This window comes from Camelus dromedarius, chromosome 15, assembly GCF_036321535.1.
Source record: "Camelus dromedarius isolate mCamDro1 chromosome 15, mCamDro1.pat, whole genome shotgun sequence".
NCBI classification, from domain to species: Eukaryota; Metazoa; Chordata; class Mammalia; order Artiodactyla; family Camelidae; genus Camelus; species Camelus dromedarius.
Window position 1 is genome coordinate 32,814,904 of NC_087450.1, and position 23,841 is coordinate 32,838,744.

The 23,841-nt window shown below is 35.0% G+C and overlaps 1 protein-coding gene across 2 annotated transcripts in view; it reads left to right on the forward strand.

Annotated features, from left to right (window-relative positions):
- Positions 1 to 23,841, forward strand: part of LRPPRC (leucine rich pentatricopeptide repeat containing) — a 93,660-nt gene that overhangs the window by 62,752 nt on the left and 7,067 nt on the right. For both annotated transcript variants that reach the window (XM_010997156.3, XM_064494532.1), the window contains exons 26-34: positions 1,834 to 1,902; positions 2,695 to 2,785; positions 8,740 to 8,882; positions 9,018 to 9,123; positions 12,126 to 12,252; positions 16,885 to 16,973; positions 20,559 to 20,763; positions 22,491 to 22,630; positions 22,767 to 22,882. In XM_010997156.3, coding sequence (XP_010995458.2) covers positions 1,834 to 1,902; positions 2,695 to 2,785; positions 8,740 to 8,882; positions 9,018 to 9,123; positions 12,126 to 12,252; positions 16,885 to 16,973; positions 20,559 to 20,763; positions 22,491 to 22,630; positions 22,767 to 22,882 — 1,086 coding nt within the window. The remainder of the gene's footprint in view (positions 1 to 1,833; positions 1,903 to 2,694; positions 2,786 to 8,739; positions 8,883 to 9,017; positions 9,124 to 12,125; positions 12,253 to 16,884; positions 16,974 to 20,558; positions 20,764 to 22,490; positions 22,631 to 22,766; positions 22,883 to 23,841) is intronic.

Sequence of the window (23,841 nt, forward strand, 5' to 3'; positions counted from 1 at the left end):
TTTGAAGCACAGTAACACTTGTAGAATCAATCATGCCTTTTTAAAAAAAATTATTACAATTACTTTATCCTCACTGTCTACTGAGTAGGTTATATGTAGCAAAAACAGGAAAAATTAGAGGTGAGTTCATCGTTTTAATTAAGCATTAACTGGTTTTGGATAAGTTACATTCAACACCCCAGTTAGGATTCTGTTCTTCTCTATGGTTTTATTACATTTTTTATTTTTGCTTTCAACTTGCAGTGTTTAAAATTTAATAAGATGTTCAGAGATAAGCCAGAAATGTAGAATGTTACAGAAGCCTAGGAGATTTAGTTAATCTGACCTAGATGTTCTTTTGATGATTGAGATTTATTTGTGAAAACAATTCTCAATTTCAAAATGAAACATAGGAATATCAGCCATATAAGCCAGTGACAGGCAGATTATCAGCCACAAAAAGGAAGAGTTTGCCATAAAAGTTGTGCTATTTAGATCATTGGCATTTAGATCAGCAATAATATGAAAGTTGTAAGTGAATGTAGTCCTTGCATTTTGCTATGTTTTAAAGAGGATTATCTAGTATTTTTTCAAGGGCTTTTTGTATGCATTTGATGTTGGATTCATTTTCAGTGTAATGCGTGTGAAACAAGCAGGTAGTATGAGAAACTCCTGGAGTAGAAATTGGGTGAAAATGTAAATATTAATGATATTTGAGAATGTATGTCAATGATTTATTCAGCATTTGTTCCTTGTATCCCAAAACATGGGTACTTGCACAATTAGAATGAGAACACTTATACAACTTTTTCTGTACCATTTTTTTTTCTGTCACTCTAGCTCTGAGATATTGGTTCCTGCATCAGATTTTAATTTAACATTGTACAGTATTAGTTTTAAGAAATAAAAAATAATGAGATCTTAGAAATGAGAGATCAGATCTGGTATAGTCCACAAAGCTGAGTGGAGAAAGCAGTAAAGGTAGATCCTCTGGACTGAAGCAGCCAGAGTAATGAGTGTCATTTTCTTACAGTGCTGTGACTGAAATGTAGTATTTAATAGTGAAGCGCTCTTACAGGTGATGAAACCACTATAGGTAGTGCCACAGATCCTAGGAATTATGTGTAAAACGGTTTGTCTTTTATCCTAGTAGTCAAAATTGTAAAACCATTGCTTTGAAGCCAGAGTTAGTGACTAAACCTTAGTAATTCCTAATTGAGGATATAACATACATCTCAATTACTGAAATAAACCAGGACTATGAACTAACTTTAAGTACTTGGCTTTTTTTTTTTTTTAGTACTTAGCTCTCTTAACATTTAGATACTAGGCAAGCATGTGGTATCAGAATACTTTTATCACTAAATTTTACAAAGTGTGTTTCTTTAAAAATAAAAGCCATTGGTTTATCACTGTGACAATTGTTAATAAGCCTATGTAACAGATTAATTATTTTTCTTCTTGAATGTGTCGGGATTTCTAAAATATATGTGTATGTATGTGTAATTTGACATATTTTGGGATTGATTTAGTTCATCATTTCAAGCTTTGCTTTTGAATTACAGAAAGCTTAGCTATTTTAATAATTGAAAATTTATGGAATGAAAATTAACCTACAAAATAACATTTTGAAATAACATGAATCCTGTAGACACAGTTGTTAAGTGTAGGTTGTTCTAATCCTAAAGGTCTTTGATAACTGTGGGGTTAAATTATAGGTTTCTTTTGGGAAACCTATATGTTTGGGAAGGTGGCAGCAGATTCAAGAGGAGGAAAACTACTTGTCTTTGAGGGAAAGTTAACATTTGGCTAAAGCCCTTACCTTGTGTGCTATTTGATTATTTTGTTTTACAGACTCCAGGCATTAGAGCTCGATCTGCAAGACTTCAGTGGTTTTGTGACAGATGTATTGCAAGTAATCAGGTTTGTGTTTAATTTCTGGTCTCAAACACCTGAAACTGTAAGTAGAAAGCATGTCATATGAGCATTTGGGGATTTCAGGAGATGCAGCATTGGTTATCTTTGTTATATTCAAACCAAGCAGTAGCTTAATTCTGATTCCTGAGGTCCCATGAAATCTCTAAACATTTTAACATGGGCCCTGAAGATTTTAGCTTGCTTTATTCACTTGTTGGCTTGAGCAGGCTCATGCTGTTTCCTTGGCAATTTAAATCTGCTTCAGTCCTTAGTGACCAGAGGAGTCCCTTGATAGGAGCGCAGTGGAGTTTCTGCTTTATTTCTCCTCCAGCGCAGGTATCTGTTCACATCCTGCCAAGAAAAAGCCACAGGGAAGGGGAAGTGTAATGTTTGAGTGGAGGAATATTCTTATTAACAAATAAAGATGTACTCACTGAGTCCTCCACCCTAAGTATCTTTGAATTTTCCAAAATGCCTCTTCGTGGAGGTTCCCTCAACTAGAAAGTTATTCTATATGTGTTCTTGACTCCAAAGAGTCCTTCAGCTGCTTAACTTAAAAATTTTTTTTTAATTGTGATAAAATACATAATAGATAAAATTTATCATTTTAACTGTTTTTAAGTGTATAGTTCAGTGGCATTAAGTACATTCAAAATGTACTCAGTCCTTTAACTTTGGAAGTGAAGTTAATCTGACCTTTGGATAAAGCTAATTTGAAGCATTATTCAGCTGTGATTTGTCAGCTATAAAATGTATCCTTTACACAATCTAGATCTACCTGTTAATTTTATTTTTAAGGTTGAAACTCTAGAAAAATTAGTGGAGCTGACACAGAAGCTATTTGAATGTGATAGAGACCAGCTATACTACAGTCTACTAAAACTATATAGTAAGTGATTGGACTATTCCTCATGTTTTCATTTTGAGACATTTATTTTGTAGAAGGCAGTGGCCAGAAAGGAGTATCAGGCTTTGAGGAAGTTCCAGGAATTGTCAAATGTGGTGTCTTCAACAGAGGCTCAATAGAGGCCACATTGAGTTTTATCACAGAATGTTATATTGTATCACTAGAAACCCTTCATAATTTCTAACATTCTTACTGCAATAATGAGGTGAGAAAAATCTTCATCAGAGCCACAGAATTTAATGGGACTTTTTCAGGCGAGACTATTCTTTTCCTTCTTTTAATTTAAATTCTTTAGTAGATTTATTTGTCACTTCTATAAATAGGTAATCATTGACTGTTCATTTGTATAGATCATTTCCTCCCCAAAAATGCATATTGATGTACAAACTTATTGCTAAACAATTACTTTTAAAAATGTGATCATATTATAATGCAGTTTTGTCTCAATTCTGTATTACAAACATTTTTCTACATTTTATCACCTGCAAATGGCTATACTGGACAGATACACTAAAATTTACTCAACCAGTCTCCTACCACTAGACATGTCAATAGATTTCAATTTTCCATATTGTAAAATAACACTGCATTAGTCATCTTTGTACCTTAATCTTTGTTCACGCCCTTAATTGTTTCCTTAGGCTGAATTTGTATTTGTATTAAAAGTGAATCCTTCCTCCCTCCCTTTCTTCCTTCTTTCCTAATCTAGATTATTCTCTTTTTCTCATGGAAAATTTTCCTTCACTAAACATAGACAGCAGTGAATAAGTTGATTCATTTGTCTTTTTGGAACTTGTATTTATTCTCATTGGAAGCTTTATCTTACATCTTGACGGTGTATGTAAAATAAGATTTGCTGTAAAATTTACATTTCACTTGGTGATTGCATTGACACACACTTCACGATGTAATTCTGTAAACTCGCTTGAATGATGATCACATCCTGGCAACAATAATGAGGTTGTTATTGAATGTTATAGAATTTTTAAACTTAGGTTTTAGGCATTTAGTCCTTAATTAGTTGATTATAACCATTGTTGGAGTGCTAATTCTCCCTCTTTCTTACTTTTGAAGAACTGTTTCATGCTTGAATTCTAATTTTATTCAAACTAAAAAAGAAAAAAACCTGAGTTTATGTATCTAAATGAGTTTCAGCATTTAAAGTCATCCCCAGGGAAGACTATATAAACTTTGATTCAGAAATACTGGTGAAGCCCTTATTACGCCAGCCATTGGGCGGGCGGTGGGCACTGCAGACAGGAAGAGAGTGCGCTGCAGGAAGAGTTCAGAGCTGTAAGCGAGGCGGCAGTGCGGGGTGAGACAGGAACTGGAGGGGGGCCTGGGCTACCGCAGTCCTCCAGTCCTCCGGGGAGGAATGAGATGCAGGCAGCCCTACAGACCGCCTTTTCCTCTGCAGGGGACCTTTCGCTTTTGCTTTTTTTTTTTTAAAGAAAAAAAGAAAAACCAGCTTTCCTTTCAGGTTAAGCAGGAACTCTTAAAGATAAACTCTGAGGTTTCTTACCCTTTCCTTTACTCCCCTTCGCCTGTTCTGATGGACACCTCTGTCCAGTTTCTTGCCTGGTGTTTGAACAGTAGTCTGAGGAGCTGTCATCCCCTCAGCTGAGGAGCCTCGGAGGCTGAGGTAGCATGAGGGTGGCCTCCTGTGGGTCTGGAAGCCAGAGGAATCATTATAGGGAAGTATACTTTTTTTGCCCAATTTGTTTACTTCCCACCTTCTGTAGTGCTATAAATCAGTAATATTCCTTTCTGAAGACGTAAGCTGTCCCCCACTGTGGCCGCCTCTGCCCATTTTGCCCTCTGACTTAAAACTACTACTTGTGTGTGAAATAATTTATAAAGACTGTAGACTCAATCTGTTTGAAAAGGAACATATGGTATGGAGTGATACATGAAACGTGGCCCTATAACACTTGAAAAATCCATATTTTGGATTGTGGCTTTCTGAGAAGACCTTTTTTTGACCTACTGGAATTTTTCATGAGCTCATTCTTTTTCATGATGTAATTTTAGCCCTTAAAAGGGGTTCATTTAGTTATTTAGGGGTTTGTTGAAGAGCAGTTTTGCTTTGTTCATTTTAAAACAGTACCTCTCACAAATGCAGATACGCATTTAATTTTTCTGTGAATTACAACATCCTACAGAAACATGCCCAAAGATACGTTGCTTGATGGTTTCTGACAGCCAGCATCCATGTAACTATAATCTATCTAGATTAAGGAATAGAAAATATAACTCTTCATACCTTTAAATAATAGCTGTATTAAGCTTGCTCTCATTTTCTACTTATTCTATATAATTTGATGTTCATAGGTGATCTGTAACAAGAATCTACCATAATTCAAACTTGAGTTCTATGCTTTCTAATGCATTTTTACCTTTCATTGTGGTAGTCTTTTAAATTAGCTCCTGAGACCTACAACAGACATTACATGAGTGAAACAACTCCCTCACCTTCATAAAGAATATACTGTTATTTCTAAATGACAGTATTTTCACTTACCACTTTCTTATATTCGAAACATTTCACTTTCTGTACATATACAAAGTAAAGATAGTTTATTCTTTGTCTATATAAAGTATTCTATCCAAAAAGAAAGCTTCCTTACATTCATAATTTTGCAATAAAATTTTTTTTGAATCTATCTGTAAAACCCCAACGTTTAAAACCTGAGCATTTATCCTCAGAAGTTGCTTATTTGCTGTTTTCTTCAGGTACTTAGAGCCATTGACATTTCTTTTCATGCCATGTGGTCTTTCCCCCTCTAGTATTGCACAAATAAAACATGAATATATTCTAAATCACTGAAGCTTCAAGCAGTACACTAGTGTACAGAGAAAAATGTGGAAACGTCATTGTGTTCACCTCACAGTCTTTTCAGTTGGCCATCCTTCCCATTCACTCTCTACGTTTGTATCCATTTTTTTTTTACATATGCACCTGTTATTTTGATTGTTTTATGCTCTACGTGTTTCATACTCTATGTTCTGTGTTTTTTTTAATTAATAGGAAATAAATTCACAGCAAAAGATATGATTGCTTTTTCTCCCTTTAACTACCAGTTTTAAGTGCAGGTATCCTTAGAACCGCCTACGTTTATCTTTTTTTTTTTTTTTTTGAGTCATGAGTTCATGAATTTTTTGTATATTTGTGTTTCAGTTTGTTGCAGTCGTTTTTCTTTTTGGTGCTCAAACTTCCCATCTTTGGCCGCTGGGAACCCCTTTACATCGGCTTCTGTGTCATTTGACACACCCCGTTAGTCTTTGATAGGTCCTTGTTTTCAGGGAAAACAGGGCCATCCAGGCTTATGTGGCATAATTCCTGTCCCAAACCTAGAGCCTTATTTTAGAGGGGAGTGATATTTACAGACCATGATCAGGTGACTGACACATGGGGAATTTGGAAACTTCCCCAGCCTATCAGTAATATGTAAAAACTCAACAGCTTTATAATTAAAATCCTGAAATCTAGAAATCTTCATCTCTTGGTTTAATACCATAGAAGCTGCATGTGAAGTACCAGTTGTTGTTACACACTGATCAGATGGCCAAAAATGTAGCCCGCAACTGTGTTCTTGTAAAATTCACTAATAGTGTCAGAAACCGTTGGTTTTGTAGCTTAAGAGTTCTCAGAGATCATTTAGCAGCCAGTGCTCTTGTTCTTTGAAGAGAGAGCTGGGAGTTCCTGGAAAGTGATGGAATTATTAAGGCAACGTCCATTCCCTGGTCACAGCCTGGGTTTGTGGCTGTTTCATTCTTCAGATAACAAGTATGATTGTTGTTGTCTTGGTTGAAGGAATTTTAAGCCCCAGAGGCATATTATGAAAGAAAGGCATGGCCTTTCTGTATCTTTGTGAGATTTTTTTACACACAGCTGTAGATTTTGGCACTGACTAGTTTGATTGCCCTAGATTTTGGGTATATATTCTGTGATTCAGGGACATTTCCAAGAAATTTTTTCTCAAAAAAAAAAAAAGTGTGTGTATGTGTGTGTGTGTATGTATATATATATGTATATCTCAGTCATTTCATGCTATGTACACTGTCCAGTTCTCTCACCTGTATTTTGAAATATTTTCTTGTTATAAGCTTCTAGTTCACTTGAATAGGTGCATCTGTGTAATACCCTCCCAGATTAGAAGCTTTTCATATAGTTTGTGCTTTTTTAAAAAGAATTATCTTCCCAGAGTTCTTTCAGTCTGAAGGCAGAATTGTACCTCATCCACATCTTCGCTGTTCAAAATAGTTATGCTAGCTTAAAAGTTAATCTCTTTAAAAAGTACCTTAGCAGTGCTATTCCCGGCTCTTGGCAGCCCTCCCTGTGTCTTCCACAGTCCATAGTACCCTTTTGTAGGGAACAGAAGTGGTCCGCCTTTCCCTTCTATGGAATTAAAGATTCTGGTGCTTGGATTTTTGTTTTTAATTTATTTAATTAAATAAATTAAAGTTTATTTGATAAACTTTATGTATAAAGTCTTAATCATTACCATGCTTGAAAAATTACTCTTGAATTTTACATTACATGAGAACATTTTGATGAGGGAAAAGCATAATTAGCTTATGAGAGTCTTGTTTTGAAAATGGATTGTAAATTTAATAAGGGTTTTATGTTAGGCTGATTTTATTATCAAAGTATGTATAAAATCACTTTGAACTTCAGGTTAATTTCTGCTGTTTGGGCCACCTTTTACTATTTTCTGTGTGGAAGTCTGGGCTGCAATCTTTGTATGACCCCTGGGAAATTTTCTATTTCCTACATTTTTGTTTATTGCCGATTTCTGATGGAATGTAAATGTGTTTTGTTTTTGTTCTTTGAGTTTTTTTATCTCCAGGGGTCATTAGTTATCAAAGAGCTTGTTTATAAGCTCTTCAATTTTAGAGTGGGAAGGAACTCTAGGAAAATCCCATTCATTTTAGCATTTTGGCATTTTTAAGAAATAAATTAACTCATGGTTTCTGGACCATTTGTGCCTTGAGCAAGCCCCCTTCCCAGAGCTGACCATACACCACTGAGATAGTCCTTATTCATATTTGCAATTTTTTTTAAAGGCCACATTTAAAACAGTATTTCTTTGTGTGTGATAGGTGTATTGAACTTAATGTCTTAAGATATTTTTCATGTTTTGCTCTATTTTTCACAAGCAGAAACTTGCTAAATTAAATGACTTGACCTTTTCTTTTTCAAAACCCATCAGAATGTTTAAAAATAAAGTATTGATTCTTACCTTTTTGCTATTTGTGCAGACTCAGTTACCACGTAGAAGGAACTAGATAATTCAATATGAAGGAATCCGTTTGTTTCCAATAAACGTCCTTGTCCCCCTGTAATACTTACTTAGTCTGATGGCATTATCTATTGAGATAGGAAATCTATCACACACTGTCAGAAATTCTTCAAGTCAACAGAAGAACAGAATTCTCCCTACCTAATTAAGTGAAAAAGGTTTGTTGATCTGTCACTTTTGACAAAAATCGTACATCTGCACGCTTCCAATCATTTTAGACCCTCGGCTGTGTACCTAACTGTACATATGTATCCCATCATTTTTCCAAAGTCTAATAGGCATAGTTGAGTTGTTAGCTGTTTCTGATTTTGATGTCAGCAGTGAGCAATTTCTCAGTTACTTTAAAAAGACAAACTTTTTATCAACATGATTTTGAAAGTTTTTAATAAATAAAGTAGGGTGGGTTTTTTCCGTGCTGTTTTTTAATAGGTAAGGCATCTCTGTGGTTTAAAATTCAAAAGATACAAAAAAGTATACAGGAAGAAGTCTTCTCATCTTTGATCCACAATCACTCTGTTCCTTTCCATGGAGACAATATTTGTGATGCTTCCTTCAGCATCAAATTTTTAAAAGTTCTAAATATGCTCATGAATTCTATTTAGTACATTCATTAATTTCTGCTTATTTTTACAGAAGCAAATGGTGACTGGCAAAGAGCTGATGCTGTCTGGAATAAAATGCAAGAAGAAAATATTATTCCTCGTGGGAAGACACTAAGATTATTAGCAGAAATCCTTAGAAACAATAATCAAGAAGTTCCATTTGATGTGCCTGAGGTAATTTGTTTTTAACTGTAAGCATAACAGATTTTGTTGCCAGTATAACTTTAGGTTACAGATTAGTCCAGCTTTACACTGAAAAGTTCACTGTATTTACCGGTTTTTCTTTAATTGAATGATTCTGTTTTTAAGTTGTGGTATGAGGATGAAAACCTTTCTGTGACTTCATCGCCCACACCTGTAGACGATAGTCTCCAGAAAGATCTGCTGATTGCCTGCCAAAGGAAGAGAAACAAAGGTAAACGTGTACATTGGGGTCTTCTTTCTAATAGCAACATGGGGTCTAAGCCCAATAAATTAGACGTGATCTAGGATAGAGATGGAACTTAAATTATATATGTTCGTTATTTTCTGTCATTCTTTAAATTAACAAAGACATTTTGGGGCAATTAGGAAGATTGAAATATTGACTGAGTAGTAGGTAATTAAGGAGTTGCTCTCGTTTTGTTAGATATGGTAATGGTATTATGATTTATAGAAAAATGTCCTTAAGTTCTGGTATCTATAATGAAATATTGAGAAATGAAAAAAAAAATCAAGATTTCTGTAATTTATTTTAAAATACTTAAGCTATAAAGAACAAATTCTAGCAAAATGTTAATTATCAGACGTAGGTGATGGGTATATGGAGGGGTTCATTATACTATTTATTTTTCTGTACATTTGAAATTTTTCATACTAAAGGCTAAAGTAGATCTATGCATTGTATCAAAATTATACTTTGAAAATAGCATGATCATGAATGGTTTTTGGCAAATACATTTGTTGCATATTTCGATTTCATTTGAAAGAAGAAAATGATTAGGGCATTAACCATCGTACTAGTGTGTGTTAAAGTGGTCAAGCAGTATTTCAGGGTTGAAGACAGGACATGAGCCCTGTGTCTTGCTCTTGTTCTCTTTCTCTAGTGGTAAACCTTCCTGAAGGCTTGCCTACCTCTGTTATGACTACTTTAAAATTCCTGTGACCATCTTGAACCCTCTGGTACAAGCTTGTCTATTATATTCTGGATATTTTCATTTAGGCTTTGTTGTACTCTCCCAAAATTATGTATTATTTTTGTTTCTTTTTCTGTTTTTAATGTTTATGTTGTATGTTTATGTATTTTATATTTCCTTTCTAATATTTTTCCATAGGATGCAACTGTTTAATTTTTCCAGTTTTTGTGTGGCTTTTCAAATATGCTTTATAATAATTTAACCATAATGCAGCAGCTTTTTTTTTTCATTTTTGTATTGCCAGTTTTCAGCTCTTTTCAGTTGAAAGCCATCAATTTGGAGATTTATAAACTCTCTTGACTTCTTGCCTTAATTAGAAATTTTGTGACACTGACAAAGTATCTGAAGTAAGAATTAAGCTTTCCGCTTTCTCAATTCTGCAGAGTAACTTTGTTTTTGAGTCATTTTCCTTTGCTTCAAGTTCAGTCTATACATCCTTGACTCTTTCACCATGTATCTGTTAAACCTACATATAAATTTCATTGTTATCAATACTGTTTAAATATTCTAATGGAATTTTGCTTTGACTGAAATGAATATAAGGTATAGCTCCTGTTTTAAGATTCTAAAATGCTTTATATTACCTTTTTAAACTGTTTCTTTTTAAGTTTAAGTAAAAACATTTAACCAGTTAACTAAATATAATGCAATGTGTATTATAAATGCAAAGAAAGATATACCCCTATTCTAATTTTAATATACAATTTACATTTACCTAGTTGGTTTCATTCTGTTAATTCTTCAAAGGTTTTAGTTACTTTTGTGTATATCTCAGGGTTTGAATGTGTGGCAAAATATGAATACTTTGAAAATTGAATGTTTGCATTAACACTATTGAATTTCTGATAGTTCAGTATATTAAAGGGATATTGTGCCTTTCACAACAGAAACTTGTGACGAATGAGTTTGGTGCATTACAACAATAGCCTTTTTAAAAAATTAATGGAAAATAATAAACACAGCTATAACAATTTCATGCACAGACTACAATTTTAGAAGAAAAAAAAAAACTAGTTAAGATTTTCTGGATTATTTTGCTGATCTTAAATTTTCAAATTGTACCTTGTATATTTTCATTCATCAAGCTAGTGAACTATATATATACTTGTTGAGGTGTAGCCAATAATTGCAATACATCTTAACCTCTAAGCTCCCTTAAAAGGAAAATACTTGTATTATATACTAAAGAAGAGATTCTACCTGTTCTTAGTTAAGATGCAAATCATACCTTTTTTCTCACTTGAAAGGATGTTTTTGATATTGTCGCTTCAGTTTAATTGAAGAGCTAATTCAAACACCCCTAACTTATAAACACAAGCATAATGTCTGCTTGTTCAGAAACCTCTAAAATAGCTCAGACTGTTCTTCTGAGCATTAACGTCATGCTCATTCCTAGTTGTGTGTATCCATAAAGGGTCTTACGTGATAGTTCAGTTATGCCCTGTCTTTATTGTGATTTGTTTATATACACCAGAGTGTGGATTGTAGTTTCAGTTGGATGTTTATAGCCAGGCAATTTTATTTCAGAAAAGTAAGTGACTGAAAAGTGTAGTTACTTCTCTTTTGGTAACATCTTTTCATTCACTGACAGTTATTGTGAACAAGTGAAATAAAACTGTTAATCAGTCAAACAAATGTTGCTTAGTTTACTTGTTAGATATCTGTATATTTGAAAATTGTATGTTTTTGTATAAGTCCTGTCGTAGCCAAATAATTTGATCTCCTAATTTTAGAATTATAGGCTATATTCACTTTAATGCTATTGTGTTGAAATGTTAACCATAGTAACCACCCACTTATAGATTAAAGATTGCTTTAAAATGAATCTTTTGCTCCCCTCAATCTAAATTATACCCCTGGCTTATTTGGACTTTAACACACATTTTGCAATTTATTTTGAAACTGGGTTCATCTTTTGACAAATTCAGAAGAGCTGTTTTTCGGTTTTTTTGGCATGAAAATAGAGAGCTAGTATGAAAAATAATTTTAAAAGGAAGCCCTTTCAGGTACCATCCATTTGGATTAAGTATTAGTTTCCAAAACTGTCACTTCTTTTTTTAAAGATTGGAAGAGTGATAAAACATCTGCTTGCTCGGTCATTGTATGTCTGTAGAGTGGTACAGTGAGTGAGTAGAAAAAGAAAGGGAAATATGTGGGTTTAGGGCTTTGTTTTAGAGCTCCCCCTCCTTTTTGCCATTTCAGAATAATGTCATCTCATTTGTTGTTGTTTTTTCCTTCATAGATGCATTTAATATTTTCTTGAAAGCAGAGAAGCAAAATATTGTGTTTAACAATGAAACTTATAACAATCTTATAAACTTACTATTGATGAAGGATAATCCTGCACAAGCGTTACAAGTGAAAGATTTGTAAGTATTAATCCATTCATTAAACCTCTCACTTTAAAAACTATCAGCTGTCATTAGGATTTTTCTAATGATGTATTGTAGTAGCAGTTGCTTAATAATTAGCTTTAACTACCCACAAAAAATGTACATGAAATGGTTTTCTAATTCTATGGGGGTTTGTAACCTATATAAAATATAACCTTTACTGTCCCTGCACAGTACAGTATATTTTAGTTACCTTAGATAACCTTACAACTTATGTATGCTATTCATATACAGTAATTTTTTTTTAAATCATATTCCGGTTCTTATTCATCAGCTAGATGTGTGTACCTTTTATGGTGGAAACAGCCTAATACATGAAGACACCATGGACTTTGAACTTAGGCTAGGGTTTGAATCTTACTTGAAAGCTGTTGGGAAATTCCCTCCTGTCTCTGAGCTGCGTCTTCTGTATGATGAGTAGATGATAAATGATCTTACGTTAATGATTTCGACTGGGTATTGAAGGAGATAAAGTGAAGTAGAAAAATATGTGCTGCTCAACACATTTTAAATACCTTTTCTCTTTCCACTTGTTTTGTAATCTGTTTAGGGTGGTGGTAGTGGTTTTGTCTCTCTGGCTGGTTCCCTAGAGTAAAAAAACTTTGTTAATCAGAGCAAGAATATTGTTTTCTTTGGAGGCGCGGGGTATAGCTTAAGTGTTACAGCGTTTGCTTGGCACGCACAAGGTCCTGGGTTCAATCCCCAGTACCTCCTTTAAAAATAAAACTAAATAAATAAACCTAATACCTCCCCCTTCAAAAATAAATAAAAGGATGCTTCCTTATTTAAACAAAAAAAGAAGAAGAAGAAAGATAAAGTTTTCTTCCCTGGTGTTGTGTCAGTTAACTGACTGTTGTCTTAGCAACCCAAGGAGTTACCTTCAAAAGTTAAGTAATTAATCAGAAGGGGCCTGCAAAGGAGTAGATCAAGGTCACCTGAACGTAGACCTGTCCTATTGATGAGTCATTAGCTTTATTTTCAAGGGCAAAGGTCAGCCTTTTCCTAGTATATTGTAAGTTTTGAAATCATCTCTCTGGCTAATTTTTGGCCTTAAATTTTTTAAGTCATAGCACTTTTGGAATATTAGAATCTTGAAAAGAAAATGAATGTTTGCCGTTCTTGGAATTTGCTGGAAAACCTAGTGTTAAAGTTAATTCATCTTAGGGCCGTATTTACTGATTGTTTCAGTACATTTTCAAAAATATGTTATATATAACTATACTTGTCTGTGGAAATATATATACACACGTACAATGTACACACACATACATATACACCATATATATCTGTGCTCTTGAATCGTCGTTTATATGTCTGGTTAGAAGACAGTCACACTGAGAGTTTTAAGTTCAAGTTTTTAACATTCCGTGTCTCATTTGTGTGTTTACTCAGTTGCTAATTAAATTATCTATAAAATACTCAGTACATCCTCAGTTAGTGACCTGGAAAAGTTGACATTGAACAGTGTCCTGTCATCTGTAACCTTTGAAGTCATCTAAGAGGTGCAGTTTTTTCCCTAAAGTAACTTCTCTCAGAAAATTATTATATTAACTCCTTACCCCAACACCATCTCCATAACAATCAAAGGTGTTTTGAAGCAACAGTGATTTGGGAGGAAGGAGAGTCAGAAAAAAGAGTAACTATGTTATTGGAGGAATGTCACATAACTTCTCTGGATTCACATCCTGGTTCATTGCCTGCATCAGACTAGATCATCTTCCATTCCAGCTCTGTATCAATGATAAGAGTGAAGAAGAATTGTTGCCCTTTTTTTGGTAGGCTTCTTTATTGTAATATGGTGTGACCAAATGAGCACTGTAGCAAGTGGCAGTACTCCCAGTGTTATCTGGCACTGTCACTCAGTCTATAAATAGCAGTCTGTTACACCTTCCTACACGATGCCACTTGTCTAGTCTGAAGAGCAGTAGTTTTCCCTAGGATCTAATGCGATCTTCGTTTTTGCTGTAGCTTTGCTATCTCTATTTTGTTGCAGATTCACTTGACTACTAATGAGATTTCTTAAGTCTTATTAAGGTCTTTTAAGTTTCCCGACAAGTAATGGAACTTCAGAAGTAACAGTAATAGATGGCTTTTAAAATTTTTTAAAGAAAGTTAATTTCTTTCATTTTTAATTAGAATTACATTTCCTCGTGTTTCAGGATAAAACTTTATGGATAGTGAATTCTTCCAAGGGAGGGGAACTGTTTATTCAAAGAGCAGCAAGGAATACAAACTGTTATTTCAAATCTCTTATAACGCTAAACTGTATTCTTAGGAAATTTGAGAATTGTGTGGCAATAACTCTGCTTTTATCTTTTGCAAATAGCACTTCATTTTCTCTTGTTCCTGCTAGCTTCTTACTTCATTCGATCTAAAAATAATGCTAAATCAATCACTGGTGGTTTTTACTGGATTGGCCAGCTTTTATTATCCAAAGTAAGATAAATTGTAATCACTGACTAATGTCCTATGTGCACGTTACGTAAGTACAATCCATAGACCAGGCATTGCTCTGAAATCTCTAGTATGAAACTTTCCCTATAATACTGTCTTCTTTGGTTAAGACAGTAATTTTTGCAGTTGATCGTGAATTAAAAGATTAATACCTCTCTGTCTCTCTCTGTAATTTTTTCCCTTTGTTTTGGCAGTTCTAAAAATGAAAAGAAAATGTCTAGAATTCTGTATTGTCCAGTCCCATAGCCACGAGCCATAAGTGCCTTCTTAAATTATTAAAATTAAATATAATTAAAGTTTCCATTCCTCCATCACAGTAACCAGATAGCCACATGTGGCTAGTGGCTACCCTGTTGGACAACATGGATAAAGAATATTCCTGTCATCATAGGAAGTTTGATTTGACATCTTTGTAGTAGTTCTTTTCCTCTGGTTGTTTTTTTTTTTCTTCCTGGAAGCTCATAATTATGATTCAGAATTAAACTTACTGTATGAATGAGTCCAGTGCAGAGATCAGCAGTACCCTTTGTAGTTCTTCTCCTTTTGCCAGTTTGGAATATATTTGGGTTGTGATTAGTCCCTTTTTACATGTATAAAACATATATATGTTCAGTATAAAATAGAGCTGAGGAGAACTTTTTTTGCTTCCTATTTAACTTCACTTTCAAATTTTTACTGCTCAATAGGCACCTTCTTGAGATAAGAAGAGATTATTGAAAAAGAATATTCTGTGTTTTGAGGTTTTCAAGAGACTTGACATCAAGTGTGATGTCAGTTAGAGAAGTTTTGTCACCTCAGTGGTTTAAGTCAGTTTTAGGTAGTATTTTCAAGTAAACGTGATAGAACACATGTTATAATATTGGTGTAGGAAGTGAGCTTTTATTCTAATGTTTAGTATTTACTATTTTAATAGTGTCTCCTGTTGATTTAATCGTGCTAAAGATTGAGAAAGCAAATCCCTTATTTTCTGCAGTTTATAGTCTCATGCACGAGTTGTTGACTTAAGAGCTTTGACAGATGGGACAAAGGGAAAAAGTCAAAGTGAGCAATGGGTGCTCTGGTGGGATTAAGAGGATTGGTCGGGGATAAGAAAATCCTGTGCCCGGAGACTGCAGGGGGGAACCTCAGAGGCTCAAAGTGACTGAGAGGATGGGCACATCACGGTGTCTTTGGAGGATTTTCTTGGGATTGACGAGAATAATTTAGCAGTGACCCTGCTTTTCTCGCAATCTGCTCAGCTCAGACGTTCCTGTCGGCAGGCCGAGGTTGTTGGCAGCAGGATCATCACTGAGCTTGATAAGGCGAATGGCAGCAATTGCTTTTGCTTCTTTTGACCTGTGGAGATTTCCTAATCTGGAGATGAACCCAGAGGCATTAAGGATGCTAAAGTTTCATCACAGGAGATGTGCAAACAATGTAGCAAACAGAAGTCTCTGGCTCAGGGTTTTTTGTTTGTTTGTTTGTTTTTAATAAATCATGTAGGTTTTAGTCATAAATAAAGCAAATTTTTGCTCTTGAGTTTTAAAAAGTTGGGGAGGGAGGATCTCAAATTTAATGCCGGGATAAGATTGTGTGAAATTTTTAATTTTAATGAAACGATGGTTTTAGTTCTGCAGTATATTCCTCTTTAAAAACTGTATGTATCTGGATGACAGAAATTTGAAAATTAATCAACCAAATGATACGGTGTTAGTAATGTGCTTTAGTTTATATTTAAAATATAAAGTGCTGAAAATAAGTGCTCATTTTTGTTGCCGAAAGAATAGTTTTACATTTTTATAATTATGGTGAATGTAGAAAAAAGAGGAAAAAGTATCCTGCTTCGGATACAGCAGAACAATGCAGGGCATGCAGTTATTTTAGTCATCTAATATGTCAGCATTCAAGAATCTGAACCGATTGTTTAAAAAAAATCTTGTACTTTGTTTCTTTTGTTGCTCATTTCCAACTTTGTCATCTGTCAGAATGCAAAAAAAAATTATCCTTCTATAACCATTGACAGGATAACACAAAAGCTGTCTCCAGGTCGATATTTTGCAGCAATATTTTTAACATACGAACAGTAGTTTTTATAATTTCACCTTGGTGCTCAACCATTTATTATCGTATCAGAAGCATGTCAGTAATTCCTTTCTAAATGTCTGCTTCTTTTAGCGCTGAGACCCACATCAAGGGCTTCACACTGAACGATGCTGCCAACAGCCTCCTCATCATAACGCAAGTTAGGCGGGATTATTTGAAAGGTATGTCACAATGCTTGACCTTTACGTCACATTAATGCCTCTGCAGATTTTTCTTGTAACGCCCTTCGAATACTTGGATAAAGGAGTCCATTTAGCAAATTACCTGCTTATCAAGAGCCTTTTGTGGTAGCTGAGAGACGTAAATTACTGCACATGCATTTATAATACAGCTTGAATATGAATGTACTTGTCATTTGACCACTTAGTCCAGTTTCCATTCCATTTAACACAAGATGGGTTTTCTTAAGATGAATCACAGCTCTTCAGACATGCAAAATTTGTGTTCCAGAACGAGAGAAAGTACAGGCTTTCAAGTGCGTTAAAATTCACAGCACAAGTCATTTTGCTTTGGAAATTAACATACTTCAGAGCATCTGAAACAATTCCCAGCAGTTGTTTCTTGCATATTGTGTTGGTTGTGTGTGAGATAGCAAATAAGTTAAATTGAGTATTAAATGTGTGGGATTGTGCACCAAATGATTATAATATTGATTTTTAAAACTTAATCTAATACTTTTTTAATAGTTCATAATACCAACAGCAGTAAAATGCAGTGTTTGTTTGGAGTTTGGAGTTTTTAAATTAATAGTAAGAGGATAACACCAGAAAAATGCGGAGATGACTTTGGGGCGGATTGAGATGGGGGCCGTTTGTTTGATAGAGGCTGTTTAATGGGATTGCAGGCAGAGAGGGGTGGATTTGGATCTGGAGGTCTTATGAATGAGCTCCCAAGGGGGAAAATGATGAATCTCTTAAATTTAGGTAGGCATCTTTTCACATTCAGTTTTGCATTTGAATTTTTGTCAATACAGTAACACCACAGTTTTGCTCACACAACAAAACCCACTTAGGAACTCTCTAAGGAGGGCTGAACAAAGCTCATTAACTGTTAAATATGTTACCTGGTTTCCTCCTCAGTCTGTAATAATGGGGTTACTCTTCACTTGCATGTTTATAAAATAGTTTCCCATCCGTGAGAGTTGCTGTCTAATTGTTCAGCTTTAGTATTCCCGTAATACCTAGAAGTGTTGGTCTTTAGATGTCTTCCTAATTGATTAGGACTGAGCATGTATGTGATAGTTTCTCCCTTTGCAGAATTTCTACTTCAGTATTCCACAGGCAGGGCCGGCCACATCTAGACAGCCTTAAGTCATAATTGAGTGTTGTAGGACTTGTTATAAAAACTTTAAAAGCTTTCATTTTATTTTCAATAAAAAAGGCTTTATGACAAATTGATATTTAATATAGAGATGATAAACAATTTTAAAACATTGGAAAGTTAAGCTTGCTCTCCATATAAATAAGCTCATTTTTGTAAATAGCTAAAGTTTCTGTAGACATAAAGATCAGGAAAAAAACACCTTTTAATTTCAAGGGGTTAATTTTTGAGCTGAATCTGAACAATGTTTTAACTTGACTGCTACCCTTTGCTTGTCTGTTAGGTACCTATGATTACGACAAGAAACTTTATGATACAATTTCACATTTATTCTCAGCTATTTAGTTCAACTGGAGGTTGGCTGAGAGCAGAAGCCCACTGCTCCCCACTACCAACCACCTCCACCTCCCGTGCCTCGCCACAGACTGACCTACTGTTGAAGTGGTTATTGGCAAGGTGCGAATGGTGTTGGCACTCTCCACACACCTCTCTTTATTTTGCTTCATGGCCAACTAGAGCTCCCAATTTTAAAACTACCCTTCTCTTTTTCAGGTTTCTTTTTCTCAATCCCATCTAAAGCCAGAAGAAAAATAAAGTCAGTTCAGTCTTAATCTAATTTTATAAGCTAATGCTGTTCTGGAATATTAACAACTGATACATAACACTTCTGCAGTATCATCAATATTACTAGTAAATTAGGTGACAGCATGTAAAGGACTCGGAGGGAGGGGTGTAGGACGGAAATCGTTATTGGTGTCCCTTAAGTCATAAACTGTTCAGAAGGTAAGTCCCGTATGGGGATATGACTTCACTTCAAAGGTCATGTGCTCCCTTTGGATAGACGTGAAACGATCTATTCTCAAACCTCCACGCTGTTACGAACACGTGCGCCCATAGATGCAGACTCTAGGCTGCTTAGATTCTTGGGTTGGTCTCTAACAGTATGACCTTGGGCAGAGTACATAAATTATCTGTGCCTCAGTTTCTCACCTATAAAATTGGTGCTTCCCTCAGAAGGGTAGTTGTGAGTGTAGCTGCTTGATACTGTGCCTGGCGTGGAGTAAATGCGCAACAAATGTGGTAAAATGCTGGTTGCTGTCATCATCATCGTGATCTTATTTTTGTTGATATTATTTTGATCCACTCGTAGAAAGATCCTCCTTGGATGACAGTATTCTCGGCTAATAAGAATATTCTGAAGTTGTTTATCTCTGTATGCCTGCCAGTTAAGAAGACTTCCTCAGGCTTATTTTCTATAGATAATATTAAAGTAGTATAAATAGCATTTTTTGTTTCCTGTGTGTTTGTGTGTATTTATAACATTTTATTGTATATGCCTTCTAAAGCTACTTCTTTTCCCTTTTCCCCACTTGAGAATCACTGGTTTAGAATGTAACGTTGGAGTAATTATAAATTATTTATTCAGTAATAAATACTGAATTCATTATGTCTTTTACTATATCACTTTTAATAGAGTGTTTAATTATTGCCTTTTCCCCATTCTTCTGTAAAAGAGAGGCCGTTCTTCCTTGGAAAGCTGCTTTGAGAGTCTCAGTTTTACGCAGGTTACACCACTTTAATTGCTACAGAGCCATGAAGTTTCCTTAGGTAGTGAGAGCGGTGATTGTTACTAAGTGTTACATTCTCCCAGTCTGCCACTTTATTTAATACTGATTTTGCTACACTGGCACAGGAGTTAGTAAATCAGAAGGATATTCCATATTTATCCATAATTAAGTACTTATAGTGAGCATGATGCTTTAAAAAACAAATACTTCTGTGGAGAGTCTTCCTGGGAATCAGATGAGCTTTATTTTCTCTGAAAAAATCATTGCAAGAAAATATTGACTAGGGATTTAAATCATGTAAAATAAATTTGTTAAGTGTGTAACTCGAATGTTCCGGTTTGGCTGGCCTTGTATGATCAGCCCTTTTTGGACTAGAAAGAGACATCATTTTTCAAGGAAGAATCTTTGGGATATTAGAAGATTTTGATAATCATGAATCTTTTGAGTGTAATAAAATCTGGGAAAGTATGAAAGTGGGTAGAAGTTACATATTTTTGGAAAGTTTTTAATTTTTAAAACTCATTCTTATTTGTACTTCTCTGAACTTGTCAAGCTTCCTTGAAATTAGTCACTAAATGTTATCCCTGAGTGGAGCTCATGTTTTGTCAGTAACATTTCCATTTTTCTCTGTGTCTTAAAGAAGAAATTTCTCTGATCTCTGATATTTTGTAGTCAAATAAAGCATTATATTTTTTAGGTTTCTCATAAAGTATTAATATTTTCTGTAATACAGAATAAATTATTCATAGCTTTTTGTGTGTAGCCACTTGGTACACATATTTAAAAGCTGGTCTTCAAGATGCATTAAAGTTAATACAGTTCATATAAGAAAAACTGTCGCCTGTTCTTCTTTTGTAGATGCTCTGACAACGCTAAAAACAACCTTAGATCTGGAGCAGGTACCTTCTAGGGTAGCAGTGACCCGCCTTATTCAGGCATGCGCCTTGAAGGGTGATACGGAAAGTGTACAGGCAATTCAGAAGTTGGTAAATGGACTCGAAGATTCAATTGGACTTTCCCGAATGGTTTTCATCAATAACATTGCTTTAGCACAAATAAAGAAGTGAGTATTGTTGAGCTTTCTTTCCCTCTGCTGGAAACTGGAAGAAGCATTACCTCAAATACCACCTTTTAAAAACTAGGCGATTAGAAACCATATCAACTACAGGGGAAATATTGGTGGCAGTTGCTGGTTATTCTTTAAGTATCAGGGAATAATTATACATTACAAAATATGTTTTAGCTTTAAGTTAAATTGTAGAATAAACAACATTTATCAAATTTTTCAAATTCATTAAACTTGCTCCATGGTTGGTAACTTTTCTCGTTTAACTTTTCTTGCTGTCAGAGCAGTTGGTTGCAAAAGTGAAAACTGAGTTCATTTGATTGTCAGCAACACTTGAGGGTGATGCTCTACCAGCACATTGTGAAACAGGGCCCAGCAAGCTTGTTAAAAATTACATGCATTTCCACTTTCCCTACCCTCCTGCTCGTCTACCCCTGTTAGCACACAGCCACACAAAGGGAGTTTTTTAGAGCTGATTCTCTTACCACCACCTCTGGATTCCTTGTTGAGAATCACTACTGTAGAAGTAAATAAGAACTTGATTTTTACTAACTTCACTAGCAAAGTTAAAGATTCACAGGGTGATTGTGATTATGGAAGTAACATTCTTAATGGTTTTTCAAAAGAAAAAATGTTCCTTAGTAATCTTACGTGCATTCCATGGGTTTTGATATTAAAATGTCACACTGGTTTTTACAGGGTATTTTGTTTGTTCATGTTTATTTGGGCAGAGAAGAGGTTTTCTTTTAGTTTTCCTCCTTTTAAAACTATTTTACCAGGTAGAACTTTAAACTTTCCCTTTAATTAGAAAATATGATTATTTTGAGTTAGACGATCCAGAAAATTATCCAAGAAAGATCTGAATGAATTTTAAAACGTTACCATATAAACACAGTTTTATATGATGTGGAGAATATGGTTTTAGTCACTATTAAATAATTCTGTAAAACCTGTAAGAGAAATTTATTGTAATGGAGTGTTCATTTTTAGAGAATTCTTATTTTAGGTAATAATTCCAACATAAATTATTTGGATTTGGAGTGTCGTATCATAATTGTGCAGTATCAATTAAAAGAGAACCTTACCCAAAAAGATAGTCATAAAGATAATTTTTTTTATCATAACTAGTTGAAAAAAGCCATGTAATTGATTTTTTTTTTTACTGTAAAATGTGCAGATCTTTTTTTCTGAGAATTTTAGTATAAACTGAGTATTTTTCAAATGTTGTATATTACCTGACAAAAACAAATTGTTGTGACTATGGGTTGAGAGATGTGAAACATTATCAGCATTTTTAAGAATCCCGAGATGTTACACATTATCTTTACTTCCTGCAGTAGTGACCAGTTGTAGCTGTAGCATTTAAACAAGTTTTCATTTAAATCCAAACAGCTACAAAAATCAAATTAAATCTTTGAGATATAATTTTTTTGTTATCATCATTCTTCTGTATATAATTGTTTGATATTTTCTCTAGAGCAGTGTTTTAAAATAAGCAGCTACTTGAGTTACTGTAGCATGAAACATCTAGTGGTTGCTTTTGCCACCTAGATGTGATTGCGTTCAACTTGCATGGTGTTTTTTATCCAGTTAATTATAAATGTATTTCCTTTTTTTTTCCTAAAGTGAAATTTGTGAAGCCCAGAGCACTCATGCTGAAACTGCCTGCAGCATTAATACAAAAGCAAATCTTTTTTTATAATTTATTTTACTTTCTTTTACAGCGATAACATAGACGCTGCCATAGAAAACATTGAAAATATGCTAACCTCAGGGACTCAGGCCATGGAACTTCAGTACTTTGGCTTGGCATACTTATTCCGAAAAGTCATAGAGGAGCAGTTGGAACCAGCGCTTGAAAAGCGTAAGTGTGCTGTTCTAGCCAGAGAACACAGAAGCACTTTTTCTCTCGAGTGAGTCTGGGCTGACTGACCTTGGTGGATGACTTAGTTACACCACAGTTTAAACGAAAGATTTTTTCTTACCCGTCATTTTTTCAGTAAGCATCATGGCAGAGAGATTGGCCAATCAGTTTGCAGTTTACAAACCTGTCACCGATCTCTTCCTTCAGCTTGTGGATTCAGGCAAGGTGGAGGACGCCAGAGCTCTCCTACAGGTAATGACCGCACCGCACGTGGAGCAGTGGGGCTTGTGGCTTGTGAGAAGTCAGCTGAGAAATTACTAGAGTCAGGTGTGTGGTAGAATACTGGAAATGAGGTGCAGTGCTGCTAGTACATTTAAAGTCAGTGTGAATCAAGGTTACATGACAAGGACTGGATTGTAAGTTACAGGTTGCTGGTTTAAAAGATGCCAGATCGGGCTAGAACTGTCTTTAGATTTAAGTGGGGGTGGGAGAAGACATGTTTTGCTGAAGTGATTTAAAGACAAATGTTTCTGTGCAGATAGGTAATGCAAAACACTTCCTTTGATTTCCTTCTTTAATTTCTCTTATGCTTTAAATACTGTGCATCACCATGGCAACACAGTTTGCAAACAAAAAGTAGGAAATGTTTGCTTTTCACGTACAGCTTCTCACTTGCATACTCAAACATTCTCAGTGCCTTATTCAAGGTTTATTAAGAGTTGAATTTGCTTTCTATTCACTTGTGTGTCACAGACACATTAAATGACAAATGCAGGTCTCTGTGGCCCACACTCTCAGTTAAATTAGCAATCTTCAGGGAAGGAGACAACTGCATTCATGCCATTTTAACAGCACTAAGTATAAAGCCACGCCAAGTGCCGACAGAACGGCGGGTGATCAGAGCTGCCACTGGCAATGTACACAAACAGGCCCCGCTGGGGAGCCCCTTCCCAGCAGGTGGCAGTCAAACAGTCACTGTGATCCTGCCAGCCGGCTGTGTTTGTGTAGACTCCCTGTGTCAAATTGAGGCCTGGGACCAATTTCGATAGTAAATAGTATTATGTTCACCTTCGTCTTTACGAGCTGCGACACATCTTGAGTAAGTAGATAGGGAAGGTAAAACTGTACCCATTGGCTGGAGCTCTACTTTTGATCCTTCCAAGTTCATCAATTTTGACAGTGGAATCCAAGCCATTTTTAAAAGGAATTCC